This window comes from Leguminivora glycinivorella, chromosome 8 (genome assembly GCF_023078275.1).
Source record: "Leguminivora glycinivorella isolate SPB_JAAS2020 chromosome 8, LegGlyc_1.1, whole genome shotgun sequence".
NCBI lineage: Eukaryota > Metazoa > Arthropoda > Insecta > Lepidoptera > Tortricidae > Leguminivora > Leguminivora glycinivorella.
This window is the reverse complement of record NC_062978.1, coordinates 8,379,241-8,399,199: the sequence shown is the minus strand read 5'-3', so window position 1 is coordinate 8,399,199 and position 19,959 is coordinate 8,379,241. Positions and strand designations below refer to the sequence as shown.

Genomic DNA, 19,959 nt, shown 5'->3' with positions numbered 1-19,959 from the left:
CATTCTTAATATCGTCCTTCATACCATTAACTAGAATGTCGGACCATCTCGTCGAGATATCGTCGTGAATGCAAGGACCAAATGTTTCTTCTTTTACGGGCTCATCGCCCAACAAACATAATAAACCGGGATCAAGCGCGGTCACAATCGGCGTAGATTCTTGTAAACCAATTTGTTCACCGGTCACCTGTGTGGTGGTAGCTGCGGATGTAGGCGCGGGAGCGGGCGCAGCCGGCGTGGTGGTCGCGGCCGCGGGCGCGCACGCCGGCGCGGCGGCGGCGGCGGGTGCGGGAGGGGGCGCGGGGGCCGGCGCGTCCACCGCGCGGGGCCCGGCGGCGCTTCTATTCTGTATGACCACCGATCGCAGCCCGCCAGCAGCAGGCAGCGCACCCGACGTTGAAGCACCGACCTCATCATCGGTTAAGTCGTATACAGTATTGTTGGTCAATGGGGATTGTATAGTACACATATAAGCCGTTGTAATTAACGTAATTAATGTTCTTAGACATAGGCAGTCGTGCTACAGTCTCGCGGACTGTAGTCTAGACTGATAGCATTGACAATTTGCCGCAACCAGGTATTTTACCTATAGTATTCCGGCATAGCCTCACGGACTGATGCTCTAGGAATATATGTGCTTCCCTTTTACACAGCGATCAACCTCTCGGATTGAACTGAAGGTATAAATTAGGGTCGGTAATAGCCTTACAGACTATACTCATTGCACAATGTATCTATTTAATAAAACAAAGCTGGCATGTACATAGGACACATTCTATCAAATGATTAGACGAAGATAACTGAAAATCTTACCTTCATATTGCGAATCCTCTAGCAAGGGATCGGGCTCACCGATATCTTGGTCCGCATACTCATATTCATTATCTGTATATGAGGACGTACTAGGGCTATAACTACGATGACGGCGCCTGCGACGAATCTTCAATCTTTTCTTCTCGAGACTTCGGATTTTTCTTTCCAAGTAATCTTCCTCATCTTCCTCACGATGTTTGCGTTTTCCCATTTTATCCGCAAACACAAAACACTACACTAAACTTAGTAAAAACACAATTATTTCACTAACAAAGGAAAAGTACGTGCACGATGGCCGCCACACAAAACGTGTATGAAATACCCCCAATTTAGGCGAGATATTTTTTTGTTAAAAATGTTACTCTAAAATTGTGTACGATGGCAGCACATTCGCGTGCTACTACATGTAAAGTATAGTGTAATCACGAAGGGCGAATCACAGAAGTTTAATATGTTAAAATTACAATACGGTCTAAGACACAACAAGATGGTACTCGGGATCTGTGATGGAGACAGATGGTGGTCACCAGTACTAATGAACCGTATGACTAAACAACTTCGTGTTTAGACTCATTGGGTTCGTCTCAACAAGACCTTTGACAAGAGGTGGTACTCAGGGTCTGATGATGGAGCCAGATGGTGGTCACCAGTACCAATGAACCATATGACTAAACCGCTTCGTGTTTAGGCTCATTGGGTTCGTCTCAACAAGACCTTTGACAAGAGGTGGTACTCAGGGTCTGATGATGGAGCCTGATGGTGGTCACCAGTACCAATGAACCATATGACTAAACCGCTTCGTGTTTAGGCTCATTGGGTTCGTCTCAACAAGACCTTTGACAAGAGGTGGTACTCAGGGTCTGATTATGGAGCCAGATGGTGGTCACCAGTACCAATGAACCATATGACTAAACAACTTCGTGTTTAGGCTCATTGGGTTCGTCTCAACAAGACCTTTGACAAGAGGTGGTACTCAGGGTCTGATTATGGAGCCAGATGGTGGTCACCAGTACCAATGAACCATATGACTAAACAACTTCGTGTTTAGGCTCATTGGGTTCGTCTCAACAAGACCTTTGACAAGAGGTGGTACTCAGGGTCTGATGATGGAGCCAGATGGTGGTCACCAGTACCAATGAACCATATGACTAAACCGCTTCGTGTTTAGGCTCATTGGGTTCGTCTCAACAAGACCTTTGACAAGAGGTGGTACTCAGGGTCTGATGATGGAGCCAGATGGTGGTCACCAGTACCAATGAACCATATGACTAAACCGCTTCGTGTTTAGGCTCATTGGGTTCGTCTCAACAAGACCTTTGACAAGAGGTGGTACTCAGGGTCTGATGATGGAGCCAGATGGTGGTCACCAGTACCAATGAACCATATGACTAAACAACTTCGTGTTTAGGCTCATTGGGTTCGTCTCAACAAGACCTTTGACAAGAGGTGGTACTCAGGGTCTGATGATGGAGCCAGATGGTGGTCACCAGTACCAATGAACCATATGACTAAACCGCTTCGTGTTTAGGCTCATTGGGTTAGTCTCAACAAGACCTTTGACAAGAGGTGGTACTCAGGGTCTGATGATGGAGCCAGATGGTGGTCACCAGTACCAATGAACCATATGACTAAACAACTTCGTGTTTAGGCTCATTGGGTTCGTCTCAACAAGACTTTTGACAAGAGGTGGTACTCAGGGTCTGATGATGGAGCCAGATGGTGGTCACCAGTACAAATGAACCATATGACTAAACCGCTTCGTGTTTAGGCTCATTGGGTTAGTCTCAACAAGACCTTTGACAAGAGGTGGTACTCAGGGTCTGATGATGGAGCCAGATGGTGGTCACCAGTACCAATGAACCATATGACTAAACAACTTCGTGTTTAGGCTCATTGGGTTCGTCTCAACAAGACCTTTGACAAGAGGTGGTACTCAGGGTCTGATGATGGAGCCAGATGGTGGTCACCAGTACAAATGAACCATATGACTAAACCGCTTCGTGTTTAGGCTCATTGGGTTCGTCTCAACAAGACCTTTGACAAGAGGTGGTACTCAGGGTCTGATGATGGAGCCAGATGGTGGTCACCAGTACCAATGAACCATATGACTAAACAACTTCGTGTTTAGGCTCATTGGGTTCGTCTCAACAAGACCTTTGACAAGAGGTGGTACTCAGGGTCTGATGATGGAGCCAGATGGTGGTCACCAGTACCAATGAACCATATGACTAAACAGCTTCGTGTTTAGGCTCATTGGGTTCGTCTCAACAAGACCTTTGACAATAAGTGGTACTCAGGGTCTGATGATGGAGCCAGATGGTGGTCACCGGTACCAGTGATCCATGTAACTAAACCACTTCGTGTTTTTTATGTTACACACATATGCGAGTTGTTTTTTTATGTCACTAATTATTTTTATTGCAGTGTTACACTATTGCGAGATATGGCCAAAGTAAAAAACAGGTACCCTTGTCTCAGGAAACGTAAGAGACGGAATGAGATAGCCGTTCAAAAAGCACGAGAAGCTCTTGCTGCTCGCAGGTATTCATGTATTAAAAAACAGTAGGTACATAAATCAAACAATTTCATGATTTGATTTGTTCATTAAATGGTATTGCCAAGGTAGCTTTTAGTTTAGTTAATGTCGAGCTAGTCATAACATAATCATCATTTTTATTTTTTCAGAAAAGAGCTATCGAAACTACTTAACAATGATGCTTCTACTTCAGGGACTAACATGGAAAAAATCGGTACATTTGATAAAGTAAGATCAAAAACATCAATTATTGATGTTTATTACTAATTTTAATTCGATAATGAATCGTTTTCCTTGTTTCGTTAAGCGCTAAGAAAATATTTTCACTTTTTCGCTGCACCGCTCTCAAGAATACTTATTCCAGAATTGTCTATTAGCTATTAACATTGTCAGAATACAATAGGTAACTGTTTTCCTCTTGGCCAGCTTTGCTACTTATTTTCCACGCGCCTTCTGTTATGTTATAGGACTTATTTATAGTCTTTATTTAAGTACTGCGTTATACTTTATGATTTGACCGTTATTTTTCAGGAAGTTAATAAACAAAACACCTATTTTGAGACCGGCAAGAATGATGGATTTGTTGAATCAAATGATGATTTTACGATACAAGTTGAAGGTTCTCCTGGTTCTTGTGACGAAAATAAGGTAAATCGTAATTTTTGACGCTGATTGTAATTTTTATCCGTAAGGTATTTTCCGCGTGCCTGCTGGTATGTTGTAATTGTAAGACTTATTTAAACCTTTACCAGGCCTACGTCACTCGCTCGCGGTCGCGCGTTAAGTACCTACACTTGAACAAGTGGTCAAGAGGCGCCACGCGCCCGCCTGTGTATATAGTCGCGTGGCATGTACCTACTATTCATCTGAGTTTTATTAGTATTAGTTAAAAATAAAGCGTAGGTATTTGTCGTTTTGCGGGCAAGTGAAGGATCTCTTACGTTAGTAACTTTTTAGTAATCTGTGCCTATACTTAAATACTGCGTCAACTGCGTTATTAATTGTTATTAACTTGTAATTTGACTATTATTTTTCAGGAAGCTAATAAAGAAAACATCTATTGTCAGATTGGCAGGAATGATGCATCTGTTGCAACCGATGAAGTTTTAACGATACAATTTGAAGGCTCTCCTGCTTCATGTGATGAAAATAAGGTGAATTGTTTTTTTCGACTAATTATAATTTTTATCCAAAATAGGCAGGTGTCCGGTGCTTTTCATCCCTTAGCTCAGTATAAACTCTTTACTAGTATTTTATACGTGCCTACTGCTACGTCATAAGATTTACTAAAATTCTGTGTTATAACTTATTCTTTTTCAGAAACTTAATAATGAAAACGCCTTTTGTGAGACCGGCATAAATATTGCATCTGATGAATCAAACGATGCGTATACAATACAGGTTGAAAATTCTGCTTCATGTGATGAAAATAAGGTTACATGTTATTTTTTAACAACATTAAAGTTAATATCAAATATCTGACGGCATATATGTCCAAATAAATAACATTAGGATGTACTTAAGGTTGCGATTCACTTGTTCAGTCATTTATTTAACAAGAGTAAAATTAAGGCACTAGTTTCTCAGAGAAATTGATTGCATCGGATCTAACTAACTTTTCAATAAAGTTAGCGGAAATCATAAAAACAGGTTGTATGGTTTGCTCTAGAGCCTAAGTATGTATAGCTTGGAGAGCGACACAAAATACTAGCAAGTATTTTTTACAGATAAACCCTGAAATTCAAGGGAGGAGGATAATCGATTTTCGTTTCTTCATGGAGCAGTTATACACCATAAATAGATGAGCATAGTGAAAGATTTGGCTGCAGATTCAGTCACATTAAAATATTAAAAGAAAAACAGGCTGGTTTCTCGTCAACGTTTCATGCAAAATGTGCTATGTGTGGATCAATGTTTGCTATTAAAACATCGGATGACAGAGATACAGTTAACGTTAATTCATCCGCAGTTTCTGGAACTATCATGACTGGTATTGGCCTCTCCAATCTTAACGAACTTGCTGCATCTGTAGATTTGCCGACTATACCTTTCCGTTTATACAGTAAATGTCATGACATAGTTGAAGATATGTGGAAAAATACTGCAGAAGAAACTATGCAAAGAGGTTAGAGCCGGCGTAGCTTTATTTGACGTCAAATAAAGCTGAGGCGTAGGGTTAGAGCCGGCGTAGCTTTATTTGACGTTCATATGCGCATTGTAATATGCCTACTTGAAAAATAAATATTTCATTTTCATTTCATTTTCATTTTCATTTCATTTCATTTCATTTTCATTTTACTGTTGCCACTGCTTCCAGTAGTTCCGCAGGTGGTAAATCATCTTTATAACTAGATTCACCTACTTTTATCAATTTTAAAGCAGTCAATTTGACTTTATTCAAGTACAAATTACTTTACCCACTAGTGAATAAAATGCGTTTTTACCCGCTGGTATTAAAGGACAAAACTCGTGTTTCCGAGCAAGTGAGGGGAAAAAGTAATTAGTGTAATTACACTAGTTTTCCATTTTCCTCCTGAGAGACCTAAACACGTGGCAACAGTTGGGCAAATTCTAGGGGGGAAATAGCATAAACTGTTATAATTAACAGCGTCATTGGTAATATTGGTATATAGGATGTATTTTGATGATGTGGACCAGTCTATGGTCCACGAGCTCCGTTATAGGGGTTCATCATATAAATAAACCACTGCTTTCGGTAACATTTGTTTTTTGCATCGATTAGTGTCAATTATGAATTAAGAATAAATACAAACATCAAATCAATCATCTACTATCAGTACCTACAACCACAATGCCGCCAAATCTGCCATACAGCTCTACAGCTGCTGAACAGTCGCAAAAATGACCGGCTGTCAGGGGTAAACACTTTCTCCGCCAGTGTCTCTCAGGGACATGAGAGATTATTGAGACTGTAGGAGGACTCAGAGGAAAATGGAAAACTAGTGTAATTACACTAATTACTTTTATATTTCGACTATATTAATGCCACTAGTCAGTAGAGATGATGTGCGAGTGCCTAAAAATATAATCCTATTTAAGTTGACGCGCAGGAGGGCAGGCGGATTTGCCTCTATTCTTTTGACAGGCGCTACATACTTCAACGCCACGGCTGGGCTCACAACTTTAAATTCCATCATTACTTTTTTCTGGTACGCCAAAAAAATTTGAAAAAAATATATTGACAGGTACCAAATAGGTAGTAAATATTGACTAAGATATCAATTAGTAATGTTGTCTAGAACTATGTAAACCAAAAATGGTCCAGACATCCTGACGTCAGAATGTCTGGCCACTTTATTCGCTCGATTTTTCGATATCAGTGGAGGTACCAAATATATGTACTCAGGTACCAAATAGTATCAAATAGGTACTAAATTTTAGTATGTACTAAACATCAAATATCTGTAGTGGTCCAGGGGTCCTGACGCTCACCAAAATTGCAGTACAAGCCGATGCATGTTGGAGCAAACGGTCGTATAAATCAAACTATTCCGCATTATCTGGAGTTGCGGCTATCATTGGAGAACGATCAGGAAAGGTTCTTCATATAGGCGTTCGCAATTCGATTCGTTCTCAGAGAGTTGATAATAGTGTCCCATCCCATTTTAAATCGGAATATGATGCATCTAACATAAAGAAAATATGTAACATCACTTACGTTACAAAGCAATAATCTCCACCTAAATTGAAAGTGGTCCCAAGAAAGAAAAAGAAAAGAAAAAGTGGTCCCAACAGTCGACAAATCGTCCTATGAGATTATTTTTTTAATACTCTGTTTACACAGCTCATAAAAACACAATATAAGCGAAAAATCTGTTTTATTTAACAACTTACCTGAAGGTAACAAAAACTCGGTTAAAAACCGAAATTCGAATCGGTTTCGAGTTTCACCGAAAAAAAACCGAAACTCGGTTTTCGGTTCTAGCTGCATTCCCTCCTAGACCCTGAGTACCACCTCTTATCAAAGGTCTTGTTAAAACGAACCCAATGAGCCTAAGCACGAAGTAGTTTAGTTACATGGTTCATTGGTGACCACCATCTGGCTCCATCATCAGACCCTGAGTACCACCTCTTATCAAAGGTCTTGTTGAGACGAACCCAATGAGCCTAAACACGAAGTTGTTTAGTCATATGGTTCATTGGTACTGGTGACCACCAACTGGCTCCATCATCAGACCCTGAGTACCACCTCTTGTCAAAGGTCTTGTTGAGACGAACCCAATGAGCCTAAACACGAAGCGGTTTAGTCTATGTTGGTACTGACCACCAACTGGCTCCATCATGAGCCTAAACCACCTCTTGTCAAGCGTTTTGAGTCATAAACACGAAGCGGTTTAGTCATATGGTTCATTGGTACTGGTGACCACCATCTGGCTCCATCATCAGACCCTGAGTACCACCTTGATGTAATTAGAATTGTATTTGACTTATTTTATCACCATGTATTATTAATATATACTTTGCTCTAATACTTATAATAATACTTATCATATAACAAAATCAATTACTTGGGATGGGATCTACTTAAATATGATCATAGTTTATAATTATTACTAATTTTTAAATAAATTTTAACATAATTAATATTATTTTGCGCTATATTCTAGTATTTTCGTGCAAAATAATGTTTATTAGAAATCAAAAGTTTATATTGAGATAGTAGATTGTAGTTGTTATCAAAATTCCATAGGAAGGATCAAGATTGTTTTCTCCATTATTGTAGTGCGAGCGAGTGGAAAGACGTGCTAGAAAGGGTCGGCATATTGGGCTCGCGCGACGGGTAAAATACCTAATTTCGCCCGACGCCGAAATGTTATAACGCTCTTAAGTACCTATGTAGACAACTTACCAACTGGCGTATTGCTGCCGGAATCATCACTCCTTCCCGGATTTGAAACTTTCCATGGTTTCTCAATAGATTCCTGTAACACATTTTTTTATATAAAAAGAAGTATCTGTCTTCACCATGAGAAAAATATTAAGGACACTATGTATAGAAAATTGTTTTATAAAATTTGAAGGCTCTGTATACAGTATGTAAACTAACGAAAACCATTTACTGTAACCCGTAAATGTCCAGGTCACAGAACTAAATCAAGATAGAAGGAAAAAGTGTATCTACTTCGCGTGCGCAAAAGTTAAATAGCGAGCAACATTGTTCGCCGCGCAAGTCAGTCTGCTCCCGACCGCTGCCCGCGAGTGACATACAGTGAAAAATACAAAATGGGTCGGTATTCGATAATTAACTGTTCAAACACCACCAATAAAAGCAAGGGTGTTAAACAAAGTGTTTCCTAGCATCGGTAAGTACCATTTGTCCTAAAATATTTTTTATTAAATAAAAAACACGATTTTCCTATTTTTATCATCAAAACATTAGCTGACGTACGGCCGTCAAACTAGTTTTCCATAGCGGCTTTAATTTGACGAGTCCGACTTGGCGTGCGTTTAAAACAAGCGATATAAAAATATGCTATTCAAACTGTCGAGACAAAGTGAAGGTAGATTTGTTATTTTGTTCGTCGAACTCACGTCGAACTTAAGAATAGTGGTGCACCACGGAACTATATCGTCATGTATGCTGCGATTTCCTTATTCGATTTAAATCGATTTTGCGAAGCAGTGGAAATTATAATTATGTTTTTATATTGTTATGAAACTATACATATAAAGTACGAGTGAAAAGTAAATTTAACTTTAAAATAGGTTACAGTTACGGTATTAACGTTGAATTTGTGGTCGGCAGAAAAACAAATACAAACATAATACGCTCTATATTTATTATGAATAAAAATAACTCTAAAAATGTGTTAATGGTTAATTATATTTATATATTACTAAAAGTTGTAACAAATAACATGAGGATAATGCTGTGAGTACATGGTCGATTTTCTTAAAAATATTACGAAATATTAACTAGTATTAATACCTACCTACTAAAATCTTTGTTCCTGGCCTTAGGCAAATTATATACCTACTAGTGAATTGTTTGTCATCACACGAATACAGGTATATACTTACTTCATTTCACAACGAAGATGAACATCCGATATTTTTAACTTCGGCGGGCATCCCGCACGCAACCTCCACAATCGATCGAATGGGTTACGCGGCGACAACGTTCCCATCACTAAAGTACACTCGTGACGTCATAGGCTCGACACAAAACGTTACACGCTCGGTTTCGCTGTTAATCGCCGAGCATTTTCCTTCTATCTTGATTTAGTTCTGTGGTCCAGGTGATACTGAGAAACTTTTACTATGGGATCAACCCCGAAATCACGAAAATATCTTCTGACAGTTTCATAGATAGTTTTATTTTATAGTAAGTATTTCCTATGGGAGAGTAAATTTTTATTTCGCGTTTTGGGTGTTGGTCCCATAGTAAAAGTTGCTCTGTGTAACTTAAATATTAACAGGCTTCAGTAAATGATTTTCGTTGGTTTACATACTGTATAGTTTTGGTGTAGGAGCAAAGGTAATGAGGTAAGTAAACTTTGCTTCGTACATCAATGAAATAAGAATGTGTCATAAGTCATAAATAATATATGAAAGAGGCGCGCTCCTTAGCACACAGTCTGAGCTCGTGTAGGTGAACGCGTACCATGCTTGTGTGAGTGAGATATGACAGATCGACTGTTGGCGTTTTTGACAAGCGGTAACTGTGAGGTAACCGAGAGGGGGTGGGAGGCACTTTCAGCGGGGTGCGGGAGTGGCCATACTGTAAGATAGTACTCTTTATTATACTGTGGTATGGGGCACATAAGCGTATCAATTCAAGATTCAAGTCGATGGCGGCAAAAAGTTATCTTTAATAGGCTACTTCAAATAAAATATTTTATGCAGTGCACGAAATAAAACCCACATAATTAGAAGAAATATGGACAGTCCTTATGTTTAAACATTATTTCTATAATTAATAAGTCAAAGATGAATATATAAAGTAAATGAATTGACCCTGACGTTACTTATTAGTACCTATTTCATAGTAATTCCATATTAGCAAATTGTTTTGACAGTTCTTAAAAATAAGCTGATTTGACTAGTTGGAAACTAGCCTATTATATTTAATAATCATTTTATATATTTTAAAATTAATAAGTAGACTTTATTAATTTGAAATATAAAAAATATATATCAGAACATCGCTCAGTGTATCGAAATCCAAATTGCATACAATTTACACTCACGGAACGGCTAAAAACTGCACGAGCGCGGACGTCGAAAGCCGTGCAAAACCGGATTAATAACTTCATTAGTCGCTTGTTTCTCTCGATCGACACCACCTGTATTTCACTATATAATCCTATTACGGTATTCCCCGTTGTCCGGAAACGAAATTGTGACGGTAGTTTTCGCTGGCATAGGAAAAACGCATGTCGTGCCGTACGATTACCTATAAACATTTGCTTGTTTTCAAGTTCCGGTTTGGAATTGCGTCGCCTGCACGGCTCATCAAAGTGTCTAGGCAAACACAGCTCCAGAATCCTAATAATTAGATACTTATTAAGAATGAGCTTTTTGTACTTTTCGGTTGCTATTACATAATTGCTAACCTACAGCTTTCTATTAGCAGTAACGATTACCGAGCAAAGCCTCGGCCAGTCCGGACAGCAGATAGAGGAAACCATAAGAGTTTCTAATTGACCTAGTTGACTACGGAACCTCAAAAAAAGAATACAGCCGTACGTTGAAGTTTGTGGAATACGAGTAAGATGGTATAAATTTACAAATACTTAGGTATAATAAAATAAATTAAATTAAAACTATTCTAAACGAATCTTAAAGGTTACTTTAAGGTTAGTTTACTTTATATAACGTTTAAGATCAGTTTAGAATAGTTCGTGGAATTAAATAAGAATACCATATAACGGAACTATTAAAACACCTTTGTTTTTTTATATAACGTTTAAGATCAGTTTAGAATAGTTCGTGGAATTAAATAAGAATACCATATAACGGAACTATTAAAACACCTTTGTTTTTTTATATAACGTTTAAGATCAGTTTAGAATAGTTCGTGGAATTAAATAAGAATACCATATAACGGAACTATTAAAACACCTTTGTTTTTTTTTGGACTGGATCGGTTGCACTAAACCGTCTGTCAACGTTCATGCGTTTGTAAACTTTATTGTATGAGAATTTGCATAGTTGACCGTAGAGTGACGATGCGAGTGATTGATGTAACATGTATCGCAGGTGTATGGTGTTTTTCAGAAAAAAATATGAATTAAAAAAAACTAACTATGCTATTCTGTTTTCTATATTCTATATACAATATAATGTATAATGGACCCAAGCATAGAGGTATATGCCGAAGTTCACGGAATTTAATAAAAAACACTATGTATAAACATTTTACATACAATTGAATGTACTTATAGCATACTTATATTACGTTTTATAAGATTCCATAGAAGTCTTGAATACCCATTTGATCCCTCAAAGATTTTGGATTACGAGGTACAATAGTTATTTGTTATACAAGGGGGCAAAGTTGTATTTTAACGTCGAGTGTGGAATTGAAAAACGAGCAAGTGAAAGGATTCTATAGTTGAACCACGAGCGAAGCGAGTGGTTCGAGAATAGAATCCTGAACTTGCGAGTTTTTTAACACACGAGAAGTAAAATACATTTGCACCCGAGTGTAACACAAAACTTTTCCCCTCACTATAGCGAGGAAACTACAACGCAAAAAATGCGTTTATCACTGCTTCCAGTAGTTCCACAGGTGGTAAATCATCTTTATTACTAGATTCACCTACGTTTATCAATTTTAAAGCAGTTAATTTGACTTTATTCAAGGTGAAATTACTTTACCCACTAGTGGATAAAATGCGTTTTTACCCGCTGGTATTAAAGGACAAAAAACGTGTTTCCGAGCTAGTGAGGGGAAAAAATATCTCGCGCCTTAGGAGGGTAAAAATAAAAGTAACTATTAGGTCTAAATAAAACACTAGTACTAGAAGAATATCACGAATTTAATTTTTACTTTCATCAGAAAAAAAAGAAAAAAAATGATAAGATTTTTCACTCCACCAGTGTCCCGTCCTGAAATGTTTCGATTATGTGACGTGATGAGTTGTAAGGGAACACAAAATAAAGAGAATGAAATTTCATTAGCCGAGGCGTTGGGGCGGCACGGCGAGTCCGCAGTGGGTATTTACAGCACGGGACGTGGGGCGAGGGTGGCTGGACTATACGGTAGTGATGCCCTGATTAGTGGTTTAAGCCGAATTCTTAATATTCGGTCTCCGCTCCAGGCCGAATACCGATAGTCGGCGGCATCAGAATATGATATTCTTCAACTTCATTTTGATTCACAATCATTATCAAAACTGTTCGCCAACAAAGCACAGCGTTTGATAAGATTGAATATTTATAATATTGCTTATCAGTTTCTAGAAATACCTTTTATATAGAAAATTATAGTGATTTGCACTAATTATTTTTTTTTTTTTATATTTTTGTTTGAGTTTTGTGTAATTACCTAACAGATGTTTGGTATTATGCCTAAGTGCAGATATTAGATATTCGATGGATTTATTTAGGTTATCTTTGGCTAAATATTCCCCCCCTTCTGCCCCCCCCCCCCCCTGCTGCTGCTGCTGCTGCTTCTTTCCCCCTTTCTGCCTGTGTGGTGACGGGTTAAGAATTTCACCACCCCCTTTCTTCCCGTGGGTGTCGTAGAAGGCGACTATGGGATATGGGTTATATTGTGGCGTAGGCGAGAGGCTGGCAACCTGTCACTGCAATGTCACAATTTCGTTTTCTTTCAACCCCTTATTTGCCAAGAGTGGCACTGAAGCTTTAGTAGTTTCATGTGTTCTGCCTACCCCTTTATGGGATACAGGCGTGATTGTATGTATGTATGTATGTATGTAAATATTCCAAATTCAGCAAAGCGGGTTAATAGGCCGAATACCGAAAGCCGCCGGATATTCGTGACACCCCTACTCAAAAGGTTCACAGTTGGTTGCGCTGGAGTTGGCCCGCCTTGCAAACACGGCCCGCTCGCCGCTCGATCATATGGAACTGTACCTTTTCACATTCCCTTACATTACATTTTTGCTGGTAATAAATGGACTTCGTTAAATAAATGTATATGTTTGAAAAGGATACTGCAATGTTTAATTGCACTTCCGGACTAAATTAAAATGTATCCAAGAATATCCATGAATATTTGTAAATTGACTTACTTAACACATATTTACTTAAATAAACAAATAAAAATGAGAATGAGTTTGAACATGCAAACTGTTTTTCTATCGCATGTTCACGGAAACGTATAAACTTGTGATGCTATTTAAGTCAGGCTCAATAAAAGAATTATTGACGTTGACTGCAGTATAGTAGCACGACAAATACGAACGATTTCGAGAAAATACGACGAAAAACAATACTTATGCACTCCATTTGAAATTTAAGTTATGGCAGACATATTGCTATCCATAAAAAGCGTTAAGACTTTTTTAATTGACTTTAAAATATTGATTGAATTTAAAATAATGACAATGAGCACGGGCCATACAGATTTCATAGTACCTACAGTTATATATTTCTTGTGAACATGACAAGACTTAAAGAAATCAAAACCATTTTTTTAAATTATTGTGCTTGTATTGTATTCTTGCAGACCGTAAATATTACTTCTCTACTTGAAATTCAAATAAGAAAAACGGACCAGATACGTTAACTTTTAAAATATTGTTCACAGAAGTGACTTTTTTATTTAATCTGTTTGACCCGTATTGTTAATGTTTGTATACCATGTTGTTAACTTCATTATTGACAATGAAATGACGTATTTAACGTATTTATTTATCTACTAGCTTTTACCCGCGGCTTCGCCCGCGTAATAAAAGTATTCTTATTGAAACGTTTACAAAAATAAGATTTTCATTTGGATCCGTAGGTTTCTTTGTAGGTACATCTGTCCGCGATTATTTCGATTAAGGTAAAGCGGGGCAATTTTCGACTGGGGGGCCATTGTAACTGATCTATTTGCTGTACGGTCAGCCAAGAACCTTACACTGCTTTTTGGCTGACTGTACCTTACACATTAAAAGAAAATTGTTTAAAAAGATTGAGATTTTGAGATTGTTTCTATTGTTTTAAAAGAAATTCTTGCAATTATTTTAGAATTGTTACACAGCGACCACAGCGTAGGTAGTAGGTACGAATATGTATGTATTTTACCTATAATAAATATTTATACTGGGGAAACTTCATACAACCCACATAGCCAGTATCTCGACGCTATGGTCGGTAGGGTAAAAAGTACTTCCTTGCATTATCGCTTACAATTTTTTTCAATTTTGCTTATACTTATTGCAAACGTAAACATATAAAAGGCAAGCAAACAACGATCTTCTTACAGCACATTGAATGTAATAGTTATTACGGATGCAGGATACTCGCCGATGCCTACTTAAATACTAATCCCTTCCCACTGAGCCACCTGCATTTTACACTGCCTAGAAATCGATTGCCGACCGATTATTCCGACCTCAATCCCTATTCTTATCCCCGTCCCTATCTCTATCCTTGTCCCCAACCCCGTCCCCGTCCCGTCCCTGCCCCCGTCTCTCCCCTATCCCTATCCCCGTCCCCATCCCCTATTTAATCCCTATCCCTATCCCTATCCCTATCCCTATCCCTATCCCTATCCCTATCCCTATCCCTATCCCTATCCCTATCCCTATCCCTATCCCTATCCCTATCCCTATCCCTATCCCTATCCCTATCCCTATCCCTATCCTATCCCTATCCCTATCCTATCCCTATCCCTATCCCTATCCCTATCCCTATCCCTATCCCTATCCCTATCCCTATCCTATCCCTATCCCTATCCCTATCCCTATCCCTATCCCTATCCCTATCCCTATCCCTATCCCTATCCCAATCCCAATCCCAATCCCAATCCCAATCCCAATCCCAATCCCAATCCCAATCCCAATCCCAATCCCAATCCCAATCCCAATCCCAATCCCAATCCCAATCCCAATCCCAATCCCAATCCCAATCCCTATCTCTATCCCTATCCCTATCCCAATCCCAATCCCAATCCCAACCCCAACCCCAACCCCAACCCCAACCCCAATCCCAATCCCAATCCCAATCCCAATCCCAATCCCAATCCCAATCCCAATCCCAATCCCAATCCCAATCCCAATCCCAATCCCAATCCCAATCCCAATCCCAATCCCAATCCCAATCCCAATCCCAATCCCAATCCCAATCCCAATCCCAATCCCAATCCCTATCCCTATCCCTATCCCTATCCCTATCCCTATCCCTATCCCTATCCCTATCCCTATCCCTATCCCTATCCCTATCCCTATCCCTATCCCTATCCCTATCCCTATCCCTATCCCTATCCCTATCCCTATCCCTATCCCTATCCCTATCCCTATCCCTATCCCTATCCCTATCCCTATCCCTATCCCTATCCCTATCCCTATCCCTATCCCTATCCCTATCCCTATATCTATCCTATCCCTATCCCTATCCCTATATCTATCCCTATCCCTATCCCTATCCGTATCCCTATCCCTATCCCTATCCGTATCCGTATCCGTATCCGTATCCGTATCCCTATCCGTATCCGTATCCGTATCCCTATCCGTATCCCTATCCGTATCCCTATCCGTATCCCTATCCCTAACCCTAACCCTATCCCGTTCCTGTCCCTGTCCCTGTCCCTGTCCCTGTCCTTGCCCCTGTCAAATTATCATGCTAGGAGGTGAACTTTGAAAAATCCTTTCTTAGTGCTCCTCTAAGGAACTTCCGTGTCAATTTGAAATCTCTTGAACCAGAAGTAAAGATAAAAACTAAACCTATACTTATGGCTATTTTGGATATTTTAACCCCGTTTCACAACAACAGGGGAGAAAATTTCTTTTCGACCTCGTTAGATTTTAAAATCGTTGTATTTATCGTGATCAGCGACCCGATAAACCATAAAAACGATACCCATATTGTGTTTTTGACTTTACCCCCTTTGCACCCCTTTAGAGGTCAAATTTTCAAAAAACCTGAAACATGTATTTAGTCATATGTCTTTAGGAATCCTCCTGTGAAGTTTCGAATAAAATAGTCAAACTAATCTTGTTTCCCCATACAAACTTTGAACCCTCATTTCACCCTTTTAAGGGGAGAATTTTGAAAAATCCTTTCTTAGTGCTCCTCTACGCCATATAAAGAACCTATGTTCTAAATTTGAAATCTCTAGGACCAGCGGTTTTTGATATTTAAACCCCATTGCACTATAACAGGGGAGAAGGTATTTCACTTCCGCCTCGTTAGATTTTAAAAGCGTTGTATTTATGGTGATCAGCGACCCGATTAATCATAAAAACGTTACCCATATTGTTTTTTCACTCACCCCCTTTTCACCCTTTTAGGGGTAAAATTTTCAAAAACCTGAAACACGTCTTTAGTCATATGTTTTTAGGATCCCTCCTGTGAAGTGTCGAATAAAACAGTGAAACTAACATTGTTTCCCCATACAAACTTTGAACCCCCATTTGACCCCCTTAGGAGGCGAATTTTGAAAAATCCTTTTTTAGTACTCATCTACACTATATAAATAACCTACGTGCTAAATTTGACATCTCTAGGACCAGCGGTTTCGGCTGTGCGTTGATATGTCAGTCAGTATCTTCTTTTTTATATATTTTTTTGATATTTAAACCCCATTGCACCACAACAGGGGAGAAGGTATTTCACTTCCGCCTTGTTAGATTTTAAAAACGTTGTATTTATCGTGATCAGCGACCCGATAAACCATAAAAACGATACCCATATTGATTTTTTGACTTTATCACCCCTTTTCACCCTTTTAGGGGTTAAATTTTCAAAAAACCTGAAACACGTATTCAGTCATATGTCTTAAGGAATCTTCCTGTGAAGTTTCGAATAAAATAGTCGAACTAATCTTGTTTCCCCATACAAACTTTGAACCCCCATTTGACCCCCTTAGGAGGTGAATTTTGGAAAATCCTTTCTTAGTGCTCCTCTACACTGTATAAGGAACCTACGTGCCAAATTTGAAATCTCTACGACCAGCGGTTTTGGCTGTGCGTTGATATGTCAGTCAGTCAGTCAGTCAGTCAGTCAGTCAGTCAGTCAGTCAGTCAGTCAGTCAGTCAGTCAGTCAGCTTCTTCTTTTATATATTTAGATTCTTTCTATAAATAAATAACCAATGCTTGGAACCGGTATTTTCTTCATACAAAATACCGGTTTTTATATCGTTCCATTCCGTTCTTTGATTTTTTGAATCTGATATCCTATTTCAAAAAATCGAGCTGACAAAATTTGACTTGAAAACTAAATCAATATGATATCCTATTTCAAAAAATCGAGCTGACAAAATTTGACTTGAAAACTAAATCAATATGCTTAACAAACATAACAAAGAGAACAAATCTCCTAACAGATAAATGTCACTGTTCTGAACGTAAATGCATGCTGTTCTTATAAAAATACCAAAGTCACTACAAGTTTGCCGTTCAGATTTGAGAAGTTCCATTCTGATCAACATCAGGAGTACCACTCCACCAAATGTCACTGTTCTGGACATAAGTGCATGCTGTTCTTATAAGAATACCAACGTCACTATAAGTGTGCCGTTCAGATTTGAGGAGTTCCGTTCTGACTATGATCAGCAGTTCTACTGCACTAAATGTTACTGTTCTGTACGTAAGTGCATGCTGTTCTTCTAAAAATACCAAAGTCACTATAAGTGTGCTGTTCAGATTTGAAGAGTTCCGTTCTGACCATCATCAGCAGTTCCATTGCACCAAATTTATAAAAACACATAAATCACCATATGCCTTTAAGATTTGAGGAGTTTCTTCGATTTCTCCAAGATCCCATCATCAGAAATGGGACCAATCTGTATGCATATACATTCAATAAAAAAAAATGTTTTAATCGGTTCAGTAACGACGGAGAAATCGAATTACACAACATAAAACATTAAAAAAAAAAAAAAATAAAATACAGACGAATTGAGAACCCCCATCCTTGAGATTTTGAGCGGCAGTTAAAAAAATTAAAAAAAATTACTCCTTCAGCTCTTTCAGGGTTTTAAAAAAAAACCGGTTCCGAGCCTTGTAGGTACATAAATAACATTGCGAGGAAACTGGCCTAATCTCAATAAGATCTAGTTTATCCGCTGGGTTGGAAGGTCAGTTGGCTGTCGATTTCGTAAAACGGGTCAATCCGCGGCAAGAGTAACACGAATCACGCTTTTATAGCATGTTCCATTTATTCAGGATGCAAGTTCAAGTGATAGTGATCTCTATGTTACTTTCCCGATCTAAGCATAGATCCTTTCATTTGCAGCTGTAGTTCAAATAAACACTCAATGAAGTCGTGACTCACGTTACTTTTACGTGGATTTACCCAAACTAGTACTAGTGTCACGAGATTAGTTACCTACGAGACGGACCCAGGCGCCGAAGAGACGTGCCAAAATGCCACCAGGATAACGCACAGAAGAAAAAAATTAAATAAGGAGATGATGTTACTTACATTCCTCTCGACATCTGCAGCGTAGTTGACGCTGCGCTGCGGTCGTCGGCGCGCGGCGCGGGCGGCGCTTGCCGTCAGGAAGTTGCCGGCGCCCGGTCCCGGCTGCGACATGGTGCGCCGCCGCCGGGCGGACACGGTTACCTCTTCCCCCGGAGATCCATTCACTGATGAATTTACAACCTAAAAGAATAACATGGGGTTTTAATTTTAAAGTCATCGTTACTGTGACTTAATTTCTTTCAAATCTGACATTTTAGGTTTCAATTAAAATACATTTACTCAAAGTCAGTAATAGTTATTTTAATTACGATCACCAAAGACACCTCGCTATAAAGCGCAGTAGCTTAAAACGGTTACAAAGAAATAGTGCTTTTTTTACAAAGAAATAGTGTATTGATTATATACATAAGGTTATAAATATATACATACCCCTGGATCCCTATCAGCTTCCGCTTCCATGTCGTAATCAGGTTCATCATCTGGTTCATCATAATGTTGTAAAGAAGTTTCGGAATGAAACTTCTTGTCTCCCATTCGCTTTCTATTCACTATTTCATCTAAAAGGTCTTTTCTGATATTTCCTGTGCCTGTTTCCGTCATATTTGAATCACTTTCAATAGAAATCACTTCGCCTTTAAAATTTGTTTCTTTTTTGCAAATAACTTAATAAACAGCCATATCTACTCATCAAGCATGGACGATTAAAGAGTACCTTCCTTGATCGAATGAGTCCTGCAATTTAGATTGCGAATGAATTAATAAAAATATTCCGATTGATATCTGTTATCAAGCCGAAACGTAGCAATCTAACGATGTCGTGATTGTTGTGAAGTTCATTCAATCGTTTCCTTGTTGATTTTGTAAAATGCGTTTTTAAATCGTACATTGATTGATTGTATGTATTTGTGCTTACGCATTTGAAGAAACGGGCTGACTGTAGGCAAAGACATATGTAACTCCGTATAGACGGATAAAGTCAAAGAAAAAAACGTACCTCAAAGCCATAGAGAAAAAGGTACCGTGGCCTAGATGGCGTTACACCTTT

At 38.8% G+C, this 19,959-nt stretch overlaps 1 protein-coding gene across 1 annotated transcript in view; it reads right to left on the bottom strand.

The window, feature by feature from the left end:
* LOC125228502 (proton channel OtopLc-like) overlaps positions 1–19,688 on the bottom strand; it is a 48,574-nt gene extending 28,886 nt beyond the window's left edge. The window contains exons 1-3 of the mRNA XM_048133089.1: positions 19,344–19,688; positions 18,915–19,094; positions 8,220–8,292 (exon numbers count right to left, since the gene is read on the bottom strand). Coding sequence (XP_047989046.1) covers positions 8,220–8,292; positions 18,915–19,094; positions 19,344–19,514 — 424 coding nt within the window. The 5' untranslated portion in view covers positions 19,515–19,688. The remainder of the gene's footprint in view (positions 1–8,219; positions 8,293–18,914; positions 19,095–19,343) is intronic.
* Between the last annotated feature and the right edge of the window lie 271 nt (positions 19,689–19,959).